This window comes from Leopardus geoffroyi, chromosome A3, assembly GCF_018350155.1.
Source record: "Leopardus geoffroyi isolate Oge1 chromosome A3, O.geoffroyi_Oge1_pat1.0, whole genome shotgun sequence".
Taxonomy (NCBI): Eukaryota; Metazoa; Chordata; class Mammalia; order Carnivora; family Felidae; genus Leopardus; species Leopardus geoffroyi.
The window spans coordinates 66,882,948-66,899,469 of record NC_059336.1 but is presented as its reverse complement, the minus strand read 5'-3'; the positions used below and the strand labels follow the sequence as shown (position 1 = coordinate 66,899,469).

Sequence of the window (16,522 nt, the reverse complement as noted above, 5' to 3'; positions counted from 1 at the left end):
ATTGAGCCCTGTCTCCGAGCTGGGCATGGAGCCTGCTTAAAATTCTCTCCCTCTCTACTGCTTGTGCTCTTTCGGGGGGTGGGGGAGGCAGCTTTACGGAGTGCCTTTGGTGTCTAATAGGACATGTTCCTATGAACAGTTTTTCCCCAGCACCCTAAAGCAGGGGTTCAGCAACCTTTTTGTTAAGGGCCAGAATGAATATTTTAAGCTTTGCCAGCCAGTGGGTCCAACGCTAGTCTTCTGCCGTAGTACAAAACAGCCACACACAATAAGTGAACGTAGCTGTGCTCCAATAGAACTTTATTTACAGACACTGACATTTTTATCATGTAACTTTCACATACTAGGAAATATTCAATCCTTTAAAAATGCAGAAGCCATTCTTATTTCCCAGGCTATATAAAAACAGGTGGTAGGCCAGGCTGCAGGCTGGTTTGAGGACTCCTGTCCTAGAGGGCATTATTTCCAGAAAGTTCCTGAGGACTCCTGTCCTAGAGGGCATTATTTCCAGCAAGTTCTATGGGGCAGATTTTCAGTAAGTCCCTCCAGGGTAGCATCATAGCAACTTCCCTGCTCTTCAGTGAGCTGCACTGCCCTCTCCCACAGGGTCCAGATCTCAGCCCAAGGAGTGGGGCTTAGGCGAAGTAGAGATTCTCTTCTTTGGGTGCTCTGTCTCAGGCCTGGGGGTAATGGCTGCTCCTTATTATCTATTCCCTTCTTGCTACTCGCTGTATCAATTTCTATTGCTGCATAATGCATTACCACAAATTTAGCATTTTAAGACAATAAACACATTATCAGTTTCCACGGTTCAGGAGTTTAGTCATCACATAAGTGGGTCCTTTTCTCGGTCTCAAGACTGCGGTAATGTTGGCCAGGGCTGTGATCTCATCTGGAGCTGGGGTCCTCTTCCAAGCTCAGTGATTGTTGGCAGAATTCAGTTCTTGTGGTTGTGGGACTGAGGCCCTCCTCTCAGCCTGCTGTTTCCTGATAGGTGACCCTCTCCACCACATGGCAGTTTGCTTTAAGGCTAATGGGAGAGCTCATCTATAGTTTCTACTTCTTGTCTCCTACCTTCAGGCACTCTTTTGTAATCTCTCTTTCAATAGTCAAGCTTTAGGGATCTCAATCACATCTACATCTAAAATCCCCTCACCTTTGCCATAAAATGTAACTTAATCTTGGGAGTGACTGCTCATCATATTCACAGGCCCCGCCCACACTCTAGGGAAGAGGATTATTTGGGCATGTACATCAGGGATAAGTAATCTTGGGGGCCATCCTAGAAGTGTGCCTACTACAGAAGGGATAAAAATCGTTGGTAAATGTTCAATCTAGCTTTTACATTTTCTTTAATGCTGTTCTCTTCATAGTGTTTTTAAAAATTTCCTATCAAAAGCAAAATTTCAGGATACTCTTAACTCACACAAAATGTGTCTTACTGTAATTATTTGTCACGTAAGATGTTGAATGTCTGGTGCTTTAACTCAACCAACCATAGCATTCATGGTTCACAACATTATCCACCAACTCTGCCCTAAGGTGTTTGTCAAAATGCCAATTTGTTTAAAACAGAAACTTGATTCATTCAGAATAAAACTGTTTGATTTTTCTGTGTAGAAGTTACATAGAGATTATACACTTTATACTGAATACACATAATTATAAATACTCCTATAAAACTCCAATTTGCAGTTAGCATTCTGAGCATTTCTTAACCTGTTATCTTATTTGTATACTATGAAATTTGATTCTGTATGATTCAAAGTTAGGAAATTTAGTTTTAAAATGTTTTATTTCAGTTTGTAAAAAAAAAAAGTTTGTATGTACAAGACTCAAAGTAAACAGAAAGGCAGCGTTCAATCACAAATGGATGAGACAGTAGTCATTAAATCTCTACTGTGGAAGCATATTTAAGGTACACACTTCAGTGTTAGGCAGAAACAATTTTAACTCTGCAGTCCCAAGTTCTGAGTTTTGTATCAGATCTACATATATAAGACACTTGTGGTCAAATTTTAAGATTGGTAAAGTCAATTTGAAGCTGCTTATATATTGAGTACAGGTTTCACTATTACAAACAGATGTTAACTAACAAAACAATAGTCCTCAAAGATCTCTTTGTCCCATGTTTGTACATTTGTAATGTTTGCTAACTTCCCTTCTTGTAGTTACTCTTCAAAATTATAGTCATTATGCATTGAGTTCCCTATGCATCTCACCCATCTCCTTTATCTGAAATAGAGGAAAAAAAGAGAAAACAAATTTAAATAATTTTCCAGTCTTTTGTTCATCCTTAAAATAGTTACAAAAAAAAAAAAAGAGGAAAGCAAGATGATTCTCTCCACGTTTATGAGCCCCATTTGGAAAAAGAAAAAATGTACTACAAGGAAGCATGCACTGAATGCAAGACCCAAACTACTATTTGGAGGTAAGACGGCCAAAGTGATGGGGAAGTAGCAGGTGAGTTAGATCTTTAAGAATGGATAAGGTCTTTATTAAATGGATGCCATTTTTACATCCAGTAAGAAACAATATATTTTCTTTTTACAGACGAGGAAATTGAAGCTCAGAATTGACTTGTCACAGATCACACAATTAGTTACAAGCAGAACTGAGACAAGATGAATGGAAACTACGACCACTGACAAACATTCTGCTGTGTGCCAAGCAGTGGACCAACACTGTATACAGACTACTGTGTTTAATCCTACAATGGGTCTGTACGTATATCCTCATTTTACAGATAAGGAAACATGGAGGCTTAAAGAAGTTAAATAACTTGCCCAGCTAACAAGTAATCAAACCCACATCTATATTGCTCTTGACCACAACACTACATTGTCATTCCAACTTTGTTATGCTTCAGTTCAGGGAGAGTCTGTCCCCCAGACCTGTGGTCACCAAACCAGGTAAGCCAGATGGTCAACTATGGTGTAGGAAAAAAAAAAAAGCTACAACTTTCTAGTTCTATTCAATTTTTTTTCAATACTCTTTTACATTTCTGTGTTTCTTGGTAGAAGATTAATAAAATGCACATAACACAATTACAAATAAATGCATAAATATATAAAAATCAGTGGGTATACTGAAAATGTTATTGACAGAGTTCAGGAACAAGTGTGGTTCACATCCAACTCCAAGCAACTGACACGCTAACAATCTCACACTTTGTCTTCACACTAATGTAGGTGACTAGTTAGCATGGAAGAGACTCATTAGGACATGTATTAAGCTCTTTTTTAATAATTATTTCACTGGAATAAAAACAATAACTCAGGTCATCAGCCACATTAAGTTTCTGTAATGTGAATCCACAGAGTAAGCCTCTGAAAGATTCTATTAAAAGTTGACACTTTGTCAAACAAAAATTGCAGGTTTCCTATCCCACTATGCGTTGAGGCAGAATTCAATATTAGCTGGTCTGCCATGGAACTCATGAAGGAGAATTTAAGGAAACATTGAAAGACTGTCCCTAAGACCTTAAGGACTATACTATGAAGGGGCTCCAGTATAATGGAGTCCTATCAGTGTCTAGGTAGGTATAGTGATTATCAGGAGTAAGAGATTTAAAAAGGGGCCTTTTTATTAAGTAATCCGTTTACCTCAGCCTTCTCATACTTTGCCATTCTGTTCTTTCTGGAGATAACCTGAATGGAAGAAAAATTGACACATAAAATGTTTTTAATGAACATTATTCCTATCTGAACAAATTTAATTTTAAAATCTACAGATATTATTTCTTAAGTTAAAATTTCCCTACTAAACTAAAAAAAACAAAAGCCTATACTTACCATGATGAGACTTAAGTAATATACAGAATTAAAGAGGTTTTTAAAAAATGTTTATTTATTTTTGGGAGAAGGACAGTATACTTTGTGCGCACGAGCAGAGAAGGGGCAAAGAGAAAGAGGGAGGCAGAGAATCCCAAGTAGGCTCTATGCTGTCAGTGCAGAGCCCTATGCATGGCTTGAACTCACAAACTGTAAGATCATGATCCAAGCCGAAGTCAGACACTTAACTGACTGACTGAGCCACTCAGGTGCCCCTAATATACAGAATTGCTGCATCATTATTTTATATACCAGAAACTAATATAACACTGTTTATTATATTTCAATTAAAAAAAACAAAAACTTTGAGCCCGGCCCCCACCAAAATCTTCTGGAACAGTAACAACAAAAAGCCTACAACAACCAGTTAAACAAACCAAAAAAAAAAAAAAAAAAAAAAGGCATTGAGAAAACAACAAACAATCTTTAATAATAAAATCTAATGGCCTGTTACGCATTCTTCCACATTTTGTTCCATCCTAATACAAACATACACAAAACCATACATATGAGTTTTGGGAAAGGGGGCAGTCTAAAAAAATGGGATCACACAGTATCATTTCCCTCTTGGCACAGCCTATATCAACATCATAGGAACCTTCCGATAAGCAAAAGCTATAAATTGCGCTCATTCTTTTTAACAGCTTTATTCCGTAACATAGATATTCCACAATCTCCTCATCCATTTTCCTACAGGGGTGCACTCAAATTGTTTCCAGATTCACCCTTACGAGCAACAGTGCAATACATAACCTATACTGTCCTTCCTATGTACCTGTGCTTTCATTTCTATAGGACAATTTGATTTCTAGGATTCTCTCATGTGTTTATTTCCCATCTGGATTTCTTCTGTGAATCATCTATCTGTGCCGTTTGCTATTCTTGATTTAATTTTCTCCTCTAAGAATTCATATATTATGCATAACTATCTTTTTTGTTTTATGCATCATGGATATTTCCCCCCAGCATATCATTGCTATTTTTCACTTTATAATGTCTTTGCCATAAAAAATGTTTAATTTCAACTTAGTCAAATATGTAACTTTTCATTCATGTACTCTAGATTTCTTGTCTTGCTTGGTTTCCTTTACCACAAGGTTGTACAAACATTTCCTAAATTAATTTTGAGGCTTGTTCTATTTTTCAACATTTGTTACTATAATCCATCGGGAATTTGTTTGAACATGGGCACCCTGCTCCATAATGTACCATTCCCAGAGTTGGGCAATATGGCCTGCCCTGGGGGGGTGAAATAGAAATTCAACTTTTGTTTTTGTCCAGATGGATAGCCAAGTATGATGATTCCACTGAACTGAAAATTTAAGTTTTCACATACCCTCAAATCTATTTCTGAATTATGCTATGTTGTTAAGATTTCTTAATGCTGAGCATCCTTGTATTTCTAGAATAAATCCTGTCCAGGTGGTACCTTCTTCTGCTGAGGCACTGCTAAATTAAATTTGCTAATCTTTTGTTTAGAATCGTTCCTCATATTTACCACTTTTAACCCTTTCCATGCTAACTTTAATAATTGGTGTTCTGTTGTTTCATTTCATTGAACGCTTTGGGAGTTCAGGTATTTTGCACTGATGCTGGCAGGGCTGTCGGGCTGTTTGCAGCAAGAGAACTAAAGGACATTTGCTGCTTGATGGCAACGTAACTGACCTGTGCGGTGCTCAGCTATGATCTTTTCTCAGATTAGTATCCTTTCTTACTTCATAAAGTGACCGTTTTATAAAAAAGGGCCAGATGCAAGAGATTCATTCACTATAGAGCATTATAAAAACTGAAGATTTTGCTTCATTAATATGTTCTAAAATATGGAGATAGTTCTCTCACGTTGTCACCTTTTCTTGAAAAAATATGCCTTCAAATGGCTGGGTGGCTCAGTTGGTTGAGCCTCTGACTCTTGATTTTGGCTCAGGTCATCATCCAGGGTCATGGGATCAAGGCCTGCACTGGGCTCTTCACTGACAATGCAAAGCCTGCTCAGGATTCTCTCTTTCTGCCCCCCTCTCTCTCTTCCCCATTCCTGCACACTCTCTCTCTCTCTCTAAAATAAAATGAAATAAAGAAAAAAAGAAAAAAAGAAAGTGGACTTGTTCTACACTCACCAGCACAACGATTCCAGCAATAATTGCAAGTGTCACAACTACAATGACAGCAATAATACCAGCTTGCAGACCCTGCATTGAAAATTCAGGTGGTTTTTCATCAACATAGTAAATTGCAGTTCGCCCGGGATCCAGATCCAATTGCTCCCCGTTTACTCTCAGATCCATTTTACTGGAATGGAACAAGGATTCGTCTTTAACCTATATTTAGAAGGAGAAAAGCAATTTAAAATATTTAAGAAAACCTACCATGGCCACATAGAATTAGATGCCAATTATACATGGAAAGAACTGCTGTCAAGGGTCTTTTTGGTTTCAGCAGTAACAATTGTGTATGCTGAAACTTCAAAAAAACTTTTTATTGTGGCAAATTTTCAAACACACATGAAAGTAGAAAGAACAACATAACGAAATCCCATGTACCTATCACCTGGAGTCAACAATATAAACAAATGGCCAACCTTACTTAATCCATTCTTCCTTCTCTCCTTCCTCCCTTCCCCCTCCGGAGCCCTGGGCCAGATTACTTTGAAGCAAATCCCAGGTTTCATCAGAAAATGGCTCAGTGTAGGGGTGCCTGGGTGGCTCAGCAGGTTAAGCGTCTGTCTTCGGCTCAGGTCATGATCTCACAGTTTGTGAGTTCGAGCCCCTAGTCGGACTCTGTGCCGAGAGCTCAGAGTCTGGAGCCTGCTTCGGATTCTGTGTCTCCCTCTCTCTCTGCTCCTCCCATGCTCATGCTCTGTCTCTCTCTCAAAAGTAAATAAACATTAAAAAATATTTTTTAATAAAAAAACATAGCTCACTATGTTAATTTATTTTTTTGATAACACATTAAAGTCGAAACAAACTATTTTAACCACACTAGTTACATAGCACTTCTTATATCACCTCTTGTTCATGGACATTATAATGGAGAAGAGGCTATCCACATAAACTAAGTAACTACCAAGGATACAACAGGTAAGAATTATGAGAAGATATTCTCTCATACACAACAAACAGGTCAGAAAGGTGTTTGCAGAAGGTGCAAGGCAGAGATGAGGATGTTATTAATTGCAGCACAAGAATCATATGGAGAACAGAGGTGTGGTTGATATGTAAGTGAAGAAAAAGATAACGAAAGAAGGGGCGCCTGGGTGGGTGGCTCAGTCAGTTAAGTGTCTGACTTGATTTTAGCTCAGGCCATGAGCTCCAGTTTGTAAGATTGAGCCCTGTGTCAGTCTCTGTGCTGAGAGTGGAGCCTGCTTTAAGATTCTCTCTCTCCCCCTCTCTCTCTGCCCCTCCCCAGCTTGCGTGCTCTCCAAAATAAATAAATAAACTTAAAAAAGAAAAAAAAAGATAATGAAAGATCCTGAATCCATTGAAGCATGACATACAACATTGCATTTATAAAGCAGTTTTTTAATTTTTTTTCTTTATTTATTCTTGACAGAGAGACAGGGTGTGAGCAGGGGAGGAACATAGAGAGAGGGAGACACAGAATCTGAAGCAGGCTCCAGGCTCTGAGTTGTCAGCACAGAGCCTGATGTGGGGCTCGAACTCGCGACCGCGAGATCATGACCTGAGCCAAAGTCGGATGCTCAGCCGACTAAGCCACCCAGGCGCCCCTAGCATTGCATTTCTAAACACAGGAGTTAAATGAGGAAGATTATACTCACATCTTTTTCAAAATAATAAGCCACATCAGCTATGTCCACATCATTCTGAGTTTTCTGAGATGAATTTTGCACCAGATCAATAGTGATAAGATCATTCTCATACTGGGGGAAAATATGAAAAATACAAATTAATACCAACACAACCAAAATCATGTAAAAATATTACTGTTCAATAATCAGAATATTTAGTTTTTTATTTTCTATAATCTAAATGTGTCAGTGTTCCTTTCCATTAGCGGGTAACTGAATTTATAACTAATAATGTAAAACTCTTTGGAAGTTTTAAAATCTATCCAAGGGAAGTAAGACAGCTACACAACTAAAAATAATTATGATGCATATTTTCTTTCTAAAAGAGAATTTTCTTCTGCCCAAAAGATTTCAAACAAGATCTTAAAGTATCTTAGTTGGGTGGTACCTGGCTGGCTCAGTCAATAGAGCATGTGACTCTTGATCTTAGGGTCATGAGTTCAAGCCTCACATTGGGCACAGAGCTTACTTTAAAAAAAGAAGCAAAGGGGCACCCGGATGGCTCAGTCAGTTAAGTTTCTGACTCTTGGGGGGTGCCTGGGTGGCTCAGTCGGTTGAGCATCCGACTTCAGCTCAGGTCATGATCTCACAGCTCGTGAGTTCGAGCCCCGTGTTGGGCTCTGGTGCTGACAGCTCGGAGCCTGAAGCCTGCTTCGGATTCTGTGTCTCCCTCTCTCTCTGCCCCAACCCACTTGCATTCTGTCTCGTCTCTCTCAAAAATAAACATTAAAAAAAACAATTTAAAAAAAAAAAAGGTGGGGCGCCTGGGTGGCTCAGTCGGTTAAGCGTCCGACGTCGGCTCAGGTCATGATCTCACGGTCCGTGAGTTCGAGCCCCGCGTCGGGCTCTGTGCTGACAGCTCAAGGCCTGGAGCCTGCTTCAGATTCTGTGTCTCCCTCTCTCTCTGACCCTCTCCCATTCATGCTCTGTCTCTCTCTGTCTCAAAAATAAATAAACATTAAAAAAAAAAAAACTTAAAAAAAAAAAAAAAAAAAAGGTTTCTGACTCTAGATTTCCACTCAGTCATGTCTCACAGGTTATGGGTTCAAGCCCTGCACTGGGCTCTGTGCCGACAGTATGGAGCCTGCTTGGGATTCTCTGCCTCTCCCTCTCTCTCTGTCCTTCTGCTACTTGACCTCTCTCTCTCTCTCTCCCCCAGGATAAATAAGTAAAGTTTAAATAAAAACAAAATAAAAAAATAAAGCACCTTATTTGGTTAGAACTACTTTTAAAATAAAATACTAAAGAAATACAATCCAAAATGCAGTATGCATTTACCACATTCTGCTTTTACAGAGCAAAAAAGTATATTCCTTCCTGTCCTTAAAAATGACATCACTTTTCTGCCTTGAAAAAGTTCCATTACACTATTCAAGTATTTTTCAACCAGAGTTCAAAGAGTCAAGGAAGGGGTAACCTGGTTAAGAATTAGCTCCTTAAACCAAAGAAGATGGGAGCTAGGTGGCATCCTAAAGAAAATGTACCAAAAGCAATCATTGAGAGACGTTTCCCAGGCTAAAATGACTGGCATGCATGACAGAAATTAGAGATACTACATTTTCCTTAAGGGTAAACTTGAGGTTTTCAAAGGCTATGGAAGGAAAAGAACAGGAAATTTGAATTAAGCGTCCAGGGTTTAAACTGATATTCAAGTGCAGTTTGACCACTATCAAAATTCATACCCAAACCATACTATCCCACCAACTTTCTGCAAAAGCTCATTTAAAAAAAAACAAAAATCTTACCAGAATGTTTGTGATATATTTTGGATCTAGTTGATAACGAGTTGTGATTACCTCCTTAAGTGCACTGTAAATAATTAAAAACCTGTGTTTTAAAAAAAGTGTACTACACAACATTAAGAAGCATTACTTTTTAACTAAGCAGGTAGCTCAAGCTCTAGAACTGTCATTAACCAAACTTGTTTTAAAATTTTTATGCCATTTTGCAACTACTAATAATTGATTCAGGCTAGAATCATCCATTGATGCTAAAATAATTGAGTTCTAGTTTGATTAAAAATGGGATATTTACACAGTACCCAAGTATCTGCCCATATATTTATTAATTACAAAGAAGTAAACAGTAACTCTACCTTACAAACCTAATATATATATATCCCCTTAACTACAGTTAACATCGCTAATAAAGGGACAAGACATCAGGTGCTTCCTAATGTGAAGTACTGAAAAGGACATAAGATCACTTATGCAGTTTTTCTGTCAAAAATGTTTAGCTTGCACAGATAAATCCTAATCTGAGGGACATTCTATGGACTAATTTGCCTATACTCTTCACAAATATCAATGTAATGAAGGACCAACGAAGGCCAAGACAGTGTTCCATATCAAAAAGGACTGAAGAATCACAACTAAATGCAATGCATGATCTCAGATTGCATTCTGGGTCAAAGGGGGAAACAACTGCCATAAAGATCAACACTGGGAAAAGTGGCACAATTTGGTGTAACATTAAATTTCCTGAATTTGGTAACTATAGAGTGGTTATAGAAAAAAGTGCCTTTCGGGGGCGCCTGGCTGGCTCAGTCAGTAGAGCATGCGACTCTCCTCTTGAGGTTGTGAGTTTGATTCCCTCATTGCACGTAGAGATTACAAGAAAGAAAAAGAAACTAAAAGAGTGCCTTTTGTTCCTAGGAAAAGATACATTAAAGTATTTAGGGGTAAAGGGGCATGATATCTACAACTTGCTCTCAAATGGTTCCAGAAAAAAACATCTATACATGTTTAGATAGATATAAAAAGCACACACACACATACACATTTAAAAAGAAAGTGGGGCAAAATGTTCATTGGTGACTGGTGAATCTGAGTGAAGACTCCTATAGGAATCTGTATTATTCTTGCAACTCTATTTCCAAAATAAGGTTAAAATATTACTTATAGTATCTTATTTTTCATAAATATGAAAAAGCATTAAGACTTGTTTTCCTTTTTCTAATGGTGTAGAATGAAGATCTGAGTATTAACTGTGCAAATAGAATGCACTTAATAGTACGTACGTCTGTAAACTTTTAATATCATAAGGTGTTTCTCTTGTTTTGTGTTTTAGTTCAATGATGATCCAGCTGTAAAGTAAAAAGACAGTATTTATTGATTGACTAATAGGAAAATTCCCAAGTGAAATTACAGTATAATTAACAGAAAAGGGTTTATGCAATAGGTATGCCCTTAATTTCTTCCTTGGCCTTCACACGTTGCTCATAAAGCACTCATCCAGGAGAGAACACCCTTCCAACAGGTCAACCTCTAGCGCTGGGCCACTAAACTCAAGGTCACATAAAGCCAAGGCTTAGCTGCTCACGCTGGGTCACGTTCAAGGGAACAGACAAAAAGGCACCGAGTGAAACAGAGAAAAGTGACCATGAGGCTTCAGAACACCGAAGGAGAGAGTGCCTGCCTTGGTCTTGATAACTTTCCAGCTCTAGTCACTTTTTAAATAAAAATTTTTTTCCTTAAGCTAGCTTGAGTATGCTTCCGCTCCTTTTTATTGCATGAGCCCGAGACAACCACACCTCGTTTTAAAACGCAATAAATAGGCAAATACATAAACAGCTTAAATTTTTCATATACATTTAACACTAATCCAACTTTAAAATCTGAACAGTGTTAAGTAAAAATGTAAGAGGAAAATCCTTGTTTAGTAGGCTACTATAAGAAACAATTCTTAAAATAACAAAAATATATTGCTAGTGAATTCATAAAAGTATCTCTGGAAAGTTATATAATAAGCTGGTGACATCGGTTCTGTGGAAGTAAGCTGGGTAGCTGTGGGGGGGGGGTTGAGAAAAAAAATGGAAGCTTTTCACTGTATACCCTTTTCTACCTTTTGAATTCTAAACCACCCAATCACATTACATACTCAAAGATAAATGTCATTAAACGAATCTGAAAAGCATGAAAACAAGGAACATTTGACAGCTCAACTCACTAGGTCCTCACACGTTCGGAGCAGGATATTTCCGTGTCCTTATCAGTTCTTCTGACCCCAGCAGTGTTTACACACCAGCATGTGGTGGTGCCATTGCACTGCTTGGCTTTAAAGAGCCCCTTCTCATCACAGTCGGGATCATAGAGCCCATCATTATTTTGGAAAGCCCCCTCAGGTCTCGCTCTTCTCCCAGACTTTGTGCCAGTCATTTCTGCTTTCATCACCAGACATTTGGTTGCCACTGAAAAGAAAGCTTCATGTCATACTGAAAAGTAACTGCAGTTTTATGCATAAGGAAAAACATTTTAATTTAACTCCAAACTCCCAGAGCCAAAGATTATTGCAGACTTACATGGTTCCATATTCACTTTCTAAGTTTTCAGATGGTTCAGCTACAGGAGATAATTTTGACAAAATAACATGATTCAAATTTGAACCAAAAAAAAAAAAAAAAAACCAAAACATAACACTTCCCAACTCAAGACACATCAATTAAGGAAGGCTAAACCAAAATACAGTTTAAAGGCAATGAGGATATTCTACTCACGTTTTGAGCAAATGACAGAATTTTGTGCACCAATTGAAGTACACTCGCACTGACCATGTGTGTTCAAAGAGCAGTTTGTGGTCAGTTTGTAGCTTTCACAGACACATCCTAGATAAATTAAAAAACAAAATCCCACTTTAAAATGTGGATCCAACTATGAACTCTAGTGTCCCAGCTAAATTATGTTCTAATAATAATGCTTAAGTTATAGGGCCACAAAGCCTTAAAAAATGGTCCTGAATGTTTTATTTTTCAGCTGTAATTTGAGTGGCTGATATCATGGTGAATAGTTTGTATATATTATACAGACACATAGTCTAATTTGCATGCATTCCCATTTTGATTTTTTTAAACCAAGAATACAGCCCTCCAAACATCATATTCAGCCTTATCTCCATGATGATACTCTCAGTCTCAGATCCTTCCCTCCTCCTGTTCTGTTAGATAAACCCTTGCTTGTCAGCTGACTCATTTCCCGAAAATCAACAATTCCAATTCTAGGATCTGTAAGTAACTCACATTTCCTCCCTCCTCCCAGCCTATTTTCTTAAAATCTGAACTTTAAAGATTTAAGCTTAGTGGGAATATATTCAGCCCTTGGACAACTTTGTATCTTAGAAAAATTATACTTTTGGTGAATTTAGGGGTCACTTTTGTTTGTGGGCTTCTTAACTAAACTGAATTCTAAGTTCCCAACTTTGAAGGTGATATTAAGCAGCTTATCCTGGGTATTAGTGCCAGTTTAATAGTCATTATCTTTCACTATCTCAAAACCTCATTTTAATTTCAAATTGGCAAGCCCCTCTAATTCCGTTTATTTGTCTAGCTAAGAGAATACAATCATTAACAAAAATTACTGTGACAAACCAAAGAATTTTTATATTGATCCTTCATCTCAAGTTGGCTTTAATTATTCCCTGTTTAAATTATAATTGATATGAACCACCTATATAATCGGTCCAGCACTAAACTCCGTATTGGGATCACAAAAGGAGATAGTGGCTGTCCTCCAAGAGTTAAAGTCTTATGCAGCACTCTACTATACCTGCTCCAAAGCCCATTTTCATGCCCAAGGGATGTGGAAATTTAGAACAGACCAATCATGTACAGGCTTTCTGAACATACTCTATAGCAACTATCATCACTTTAAAACAATTTAACATTAAGTATTTAGCCTTAGATTGGAGCTAGAAAAACATGAGTTAATTAAACTGCACAGTTTGAAAGTGTAATGAATTAAGCCCAAGCCCTGTTGGTGAAGGTCTAAAGACCTTTCCAGAAAGCTTCCGCCAACTGCCACTTTACTTCTGGCCACCATCTTACCATCAAGAGATGGCAGCCAAGATGTTTGTAACAAACTAAGAAAAATGTAATCAAACCATATGTCCAATGTTCGGATAATGGCGTGACCTTCCACACCAGAGACTGTTCCATCACCACTTAAATTGTGGTTTCCAAGATTAAAAGAGAAGGAAAATCTGGATGTTATGTTGGAGTAAACACACACACACACACACACACACACACACACACCAAGATATAAAACTGTGTTTCGGTTTACAGGAACGTTTAAAGCAATGTCTAAAAAGTATAGTCAGTTATTAGGAGATTCTCTTGAAGCGGTCAGATTGTGAGTTTTTCTTTTTACTCTTTACAATTACCGATATTTCTGGGTTCCTACAATAAACTTGGCATTACCTACACGATCCTTAAAGAAGTGGAAACACCCACTCTCACACCCCAGGTAGTCGAGGCCCAGGACGACTTGCTACCCGCTCAGATGCGCAGCGGGCCCCACGGCCTCCCCGCAGCCACCTGCCCCCGCCCGAGACCCACATCCGGGGCCAGCCTCAGGTGCCCGGGGGAGGAGGGGCCGGGCCATCTTCGCCACCGACTCCCCTCCCGGCCGCGGCTGGTTCCGCCACACTAGGACCCCAAGAGCGCGCCTCGGCGGGAGTAGGTGGGCGCGCCCAGACGTGGCGCGGCCGCCGCGCCTCCCCAAGCCCTCCTGGCCCACTCCGAGGCCAAGGAGTTACCGAACGAGGCCACTTCGTTCACTGCCTCCCCGCCCCTGCTCCGGGCCATTTCCCTAGAGAGCGGTGCAAAGCCGCACAGTGAGGAGGTTTCCTCCTCGCCGGGCGAGCGGGAGCCTTCCCACCGCCTGCAGAGCGCAGAGGGCCTGGGTTGCTGCAGCCCCGCGCCATCCGCTCCAGACGGGAAAGCGCGGCCGGCCGCCCCTTCCCCACCATCTCCGTCTCGGATGCCGTGGGACGTCCCCACCCGGCCCCAGCCCACAACTCTGCTGCTTACCTTTCTGAGCCGCGGCCACCGCCGCGGTGGCCGCCGCGAGCAGGAGCCCGAACGCGAGAACCTGGGGGAGCGCCATACTGTGCGACAGAGGCGCGAGGCGGGCTGGGGTCTCGCGGGAGAGCGTGCGGAGGAAGCGGGGCGCTAGGAGCCGGCGGACGGGCGTGGGTTGCGCGGGTCAGCGTCAGGAGGACGGCGGAGAGCTATACCCGCACCGCACCGACGGTGCGAGCTCCCCGAGGAACTGCTCACTCTGCGCGCGCGGCGGGGCGGAGCAGACCTGCCGGACCTGGCGGCCCCGCCTCCCGGGCCCTGCCCCGGGCTGCACACCTCAGCCGCAGGTCTCCGGCGGTGAGTCACCGCCTGGGGGCGGGGGAGAGAGAAAGAGTAAGCTCCCCTCCCCCACACCTGGCGAGGCCGTCGGGGGTGGGGGGGGGGGGTACCACCCCGTCCCCAGGTGTACGTGGGCGGCGCCCCGCCCCACGCCGCCAGCAGGTGCTTCCAGCAGTGGCTGCTGGTGGAGCTGGAGGGGCGGTGGGCTATGACCTTGACAGCCGGCAGGGAACCTTGGTAGCTACGGAGAAAATTTGAAAAAACTGAGGCTTCCCTTTACCAGAAGGAGCACGACTCTGAAACCTTGAAGAAATGAGGTCTGAAGGAAAGAGTGAGGGGTCTGGGAAGGCGGAAGCTAAAATGGAATGTAAAGGGAAGCTGGAGAACCGTCGGAACAACAATAAAAAAGTCGACCTTTGAACTTTACCTGGCCGTTTACTCTTTTAAGCTAGAAAAGAAAACTCTCCCTGGCTGTCAGGAGATGACAAATCCGTGTGTTCTTTATAATTATTCTCATTCTTTCCCCATTTTTATAAGCATTTTTAGCACCTGAAGATGTAAGAAAATATGTTCCCAAAGAGCCAAATGCTGAGAACTGAGATGATTCCAGCTTTGATTAATATTGGAGAACAATGTCGATAGTCCTTTCAAAATACAAAGAGAAACGAAGGACAATAATTTCATTGCAAATGAATTCAAACTACAACACGCTATTACTACAGTCTTAAAATAATTGTAATGACTCGAGTGTTTTTAATGTTATCTGGACTAGCTGTAATATGACAGCCTGTTTTTAAAAGGCTTTTTTTTGGCTGGGGGGAGGCTTTTTTTTTCTGGCTTTTTTTTTTTTTCTGTTTTAGATATCATCAGAGTAAGTGCAAAAGAGGAAAGGTGAAAAAGCAATTTTAAGATTCAACTAAATTTGATTTTTCGAGTATATATCAAGTAAAAATTTATGCTTTTATTGAGCAATAATTTAAGTTGTACCTTCCTATTATTGTCAGTTGATTAATGTAAATAGTCACTGTGTTACAATGGCTACCTGTATAATTTGAATTTTACTAGGACATTAAAAAAACTATTTGATTATTGACTTCATAAGGAAATCTTATCAGTCTTTTAAACCTGTAAATCTGAGTTGCTAGACCTGGTTTTGGAACTTTATGATCTGTTCAGCAATTTAAGTGAAATGAATAGTATCAAATCAAGAACAATTTATCAACCTGATTTTTGTTGCTTTTGCATTTTGGGTATTTTCAGGAAGTTGCACACTGCCAACCCCCAAAGTATACATACTATTCCCCGGGGCGCCTGGGTGGCGCAGTCGGTTAAGCGTCCGACTTCAGCCAGGTCACGATCTCGCGGTCTGTGAGTTCGAGCCTTGCGTCAGGCTCTGGGCTGATGGCTCAGAGCCTGGAGCCTGTTTCCGATTCTGTGTCTCCCTCTCTCTCTGCCCCTCCCCCGTTCATGCTCTGTCTCTCTCTGTCCCAAAAATAAATAAACGTTGAAAAAAAAAATTTATACATACTATTCCCAAGAATAATCTCACTAATTTTTGTGGCTTTATTTGCAAAATGTTTCATTGCCAGATCTAACTCTGTTACCTCATCTTCTTATAACTTGAAGGCTGTTTATTAAATTGTTCATCAAAATTAAGAGAATTGAGTAAATGATTATTAATTGACAAAATACCACATTAATCTCTAACTCACTGTATCTAAATACACATCCAAGATATTATTTACTTTTTAT

At 40.2% G+C, this 16,522-nt stretch overlaps 1 protein-coding gene across 1 annotated transcript; it reads right to left on the bottom strand.

The window, feature by feature from the left end:
- Positions 1-283: 283 nt before the first annotated feature.
- Positions 284-14,732, bottom strand: EPCAM (epithelial cell adhesion molecule). The gene is made up of 9 exons (XM_045445967.1): positions 14,441-14,732; positions 12,131-12,238; positions 11,584-11,824; positions 10,655-10,720; positions 9,381-9,444; positions 7,606-7,707; positions 5,948-6,148; positions 3,606-3,650; positions 284-2,235 (listed from the first exon to the last, which is right to left on the bottom strand). Exons 1-9 carry the CDS (start codon positions 14,514-14,516, stop codon positions 2,194-2,196), a joined length of 945 nt encoding a protein of 314 aa, XP_045301923.1. The 5' UTR covers positions 14,517-14,732; the 3' UTR covers positions 284-2,193.
- Positions 14,733-16,522: the final 1,790 nt, after the last annotated feature.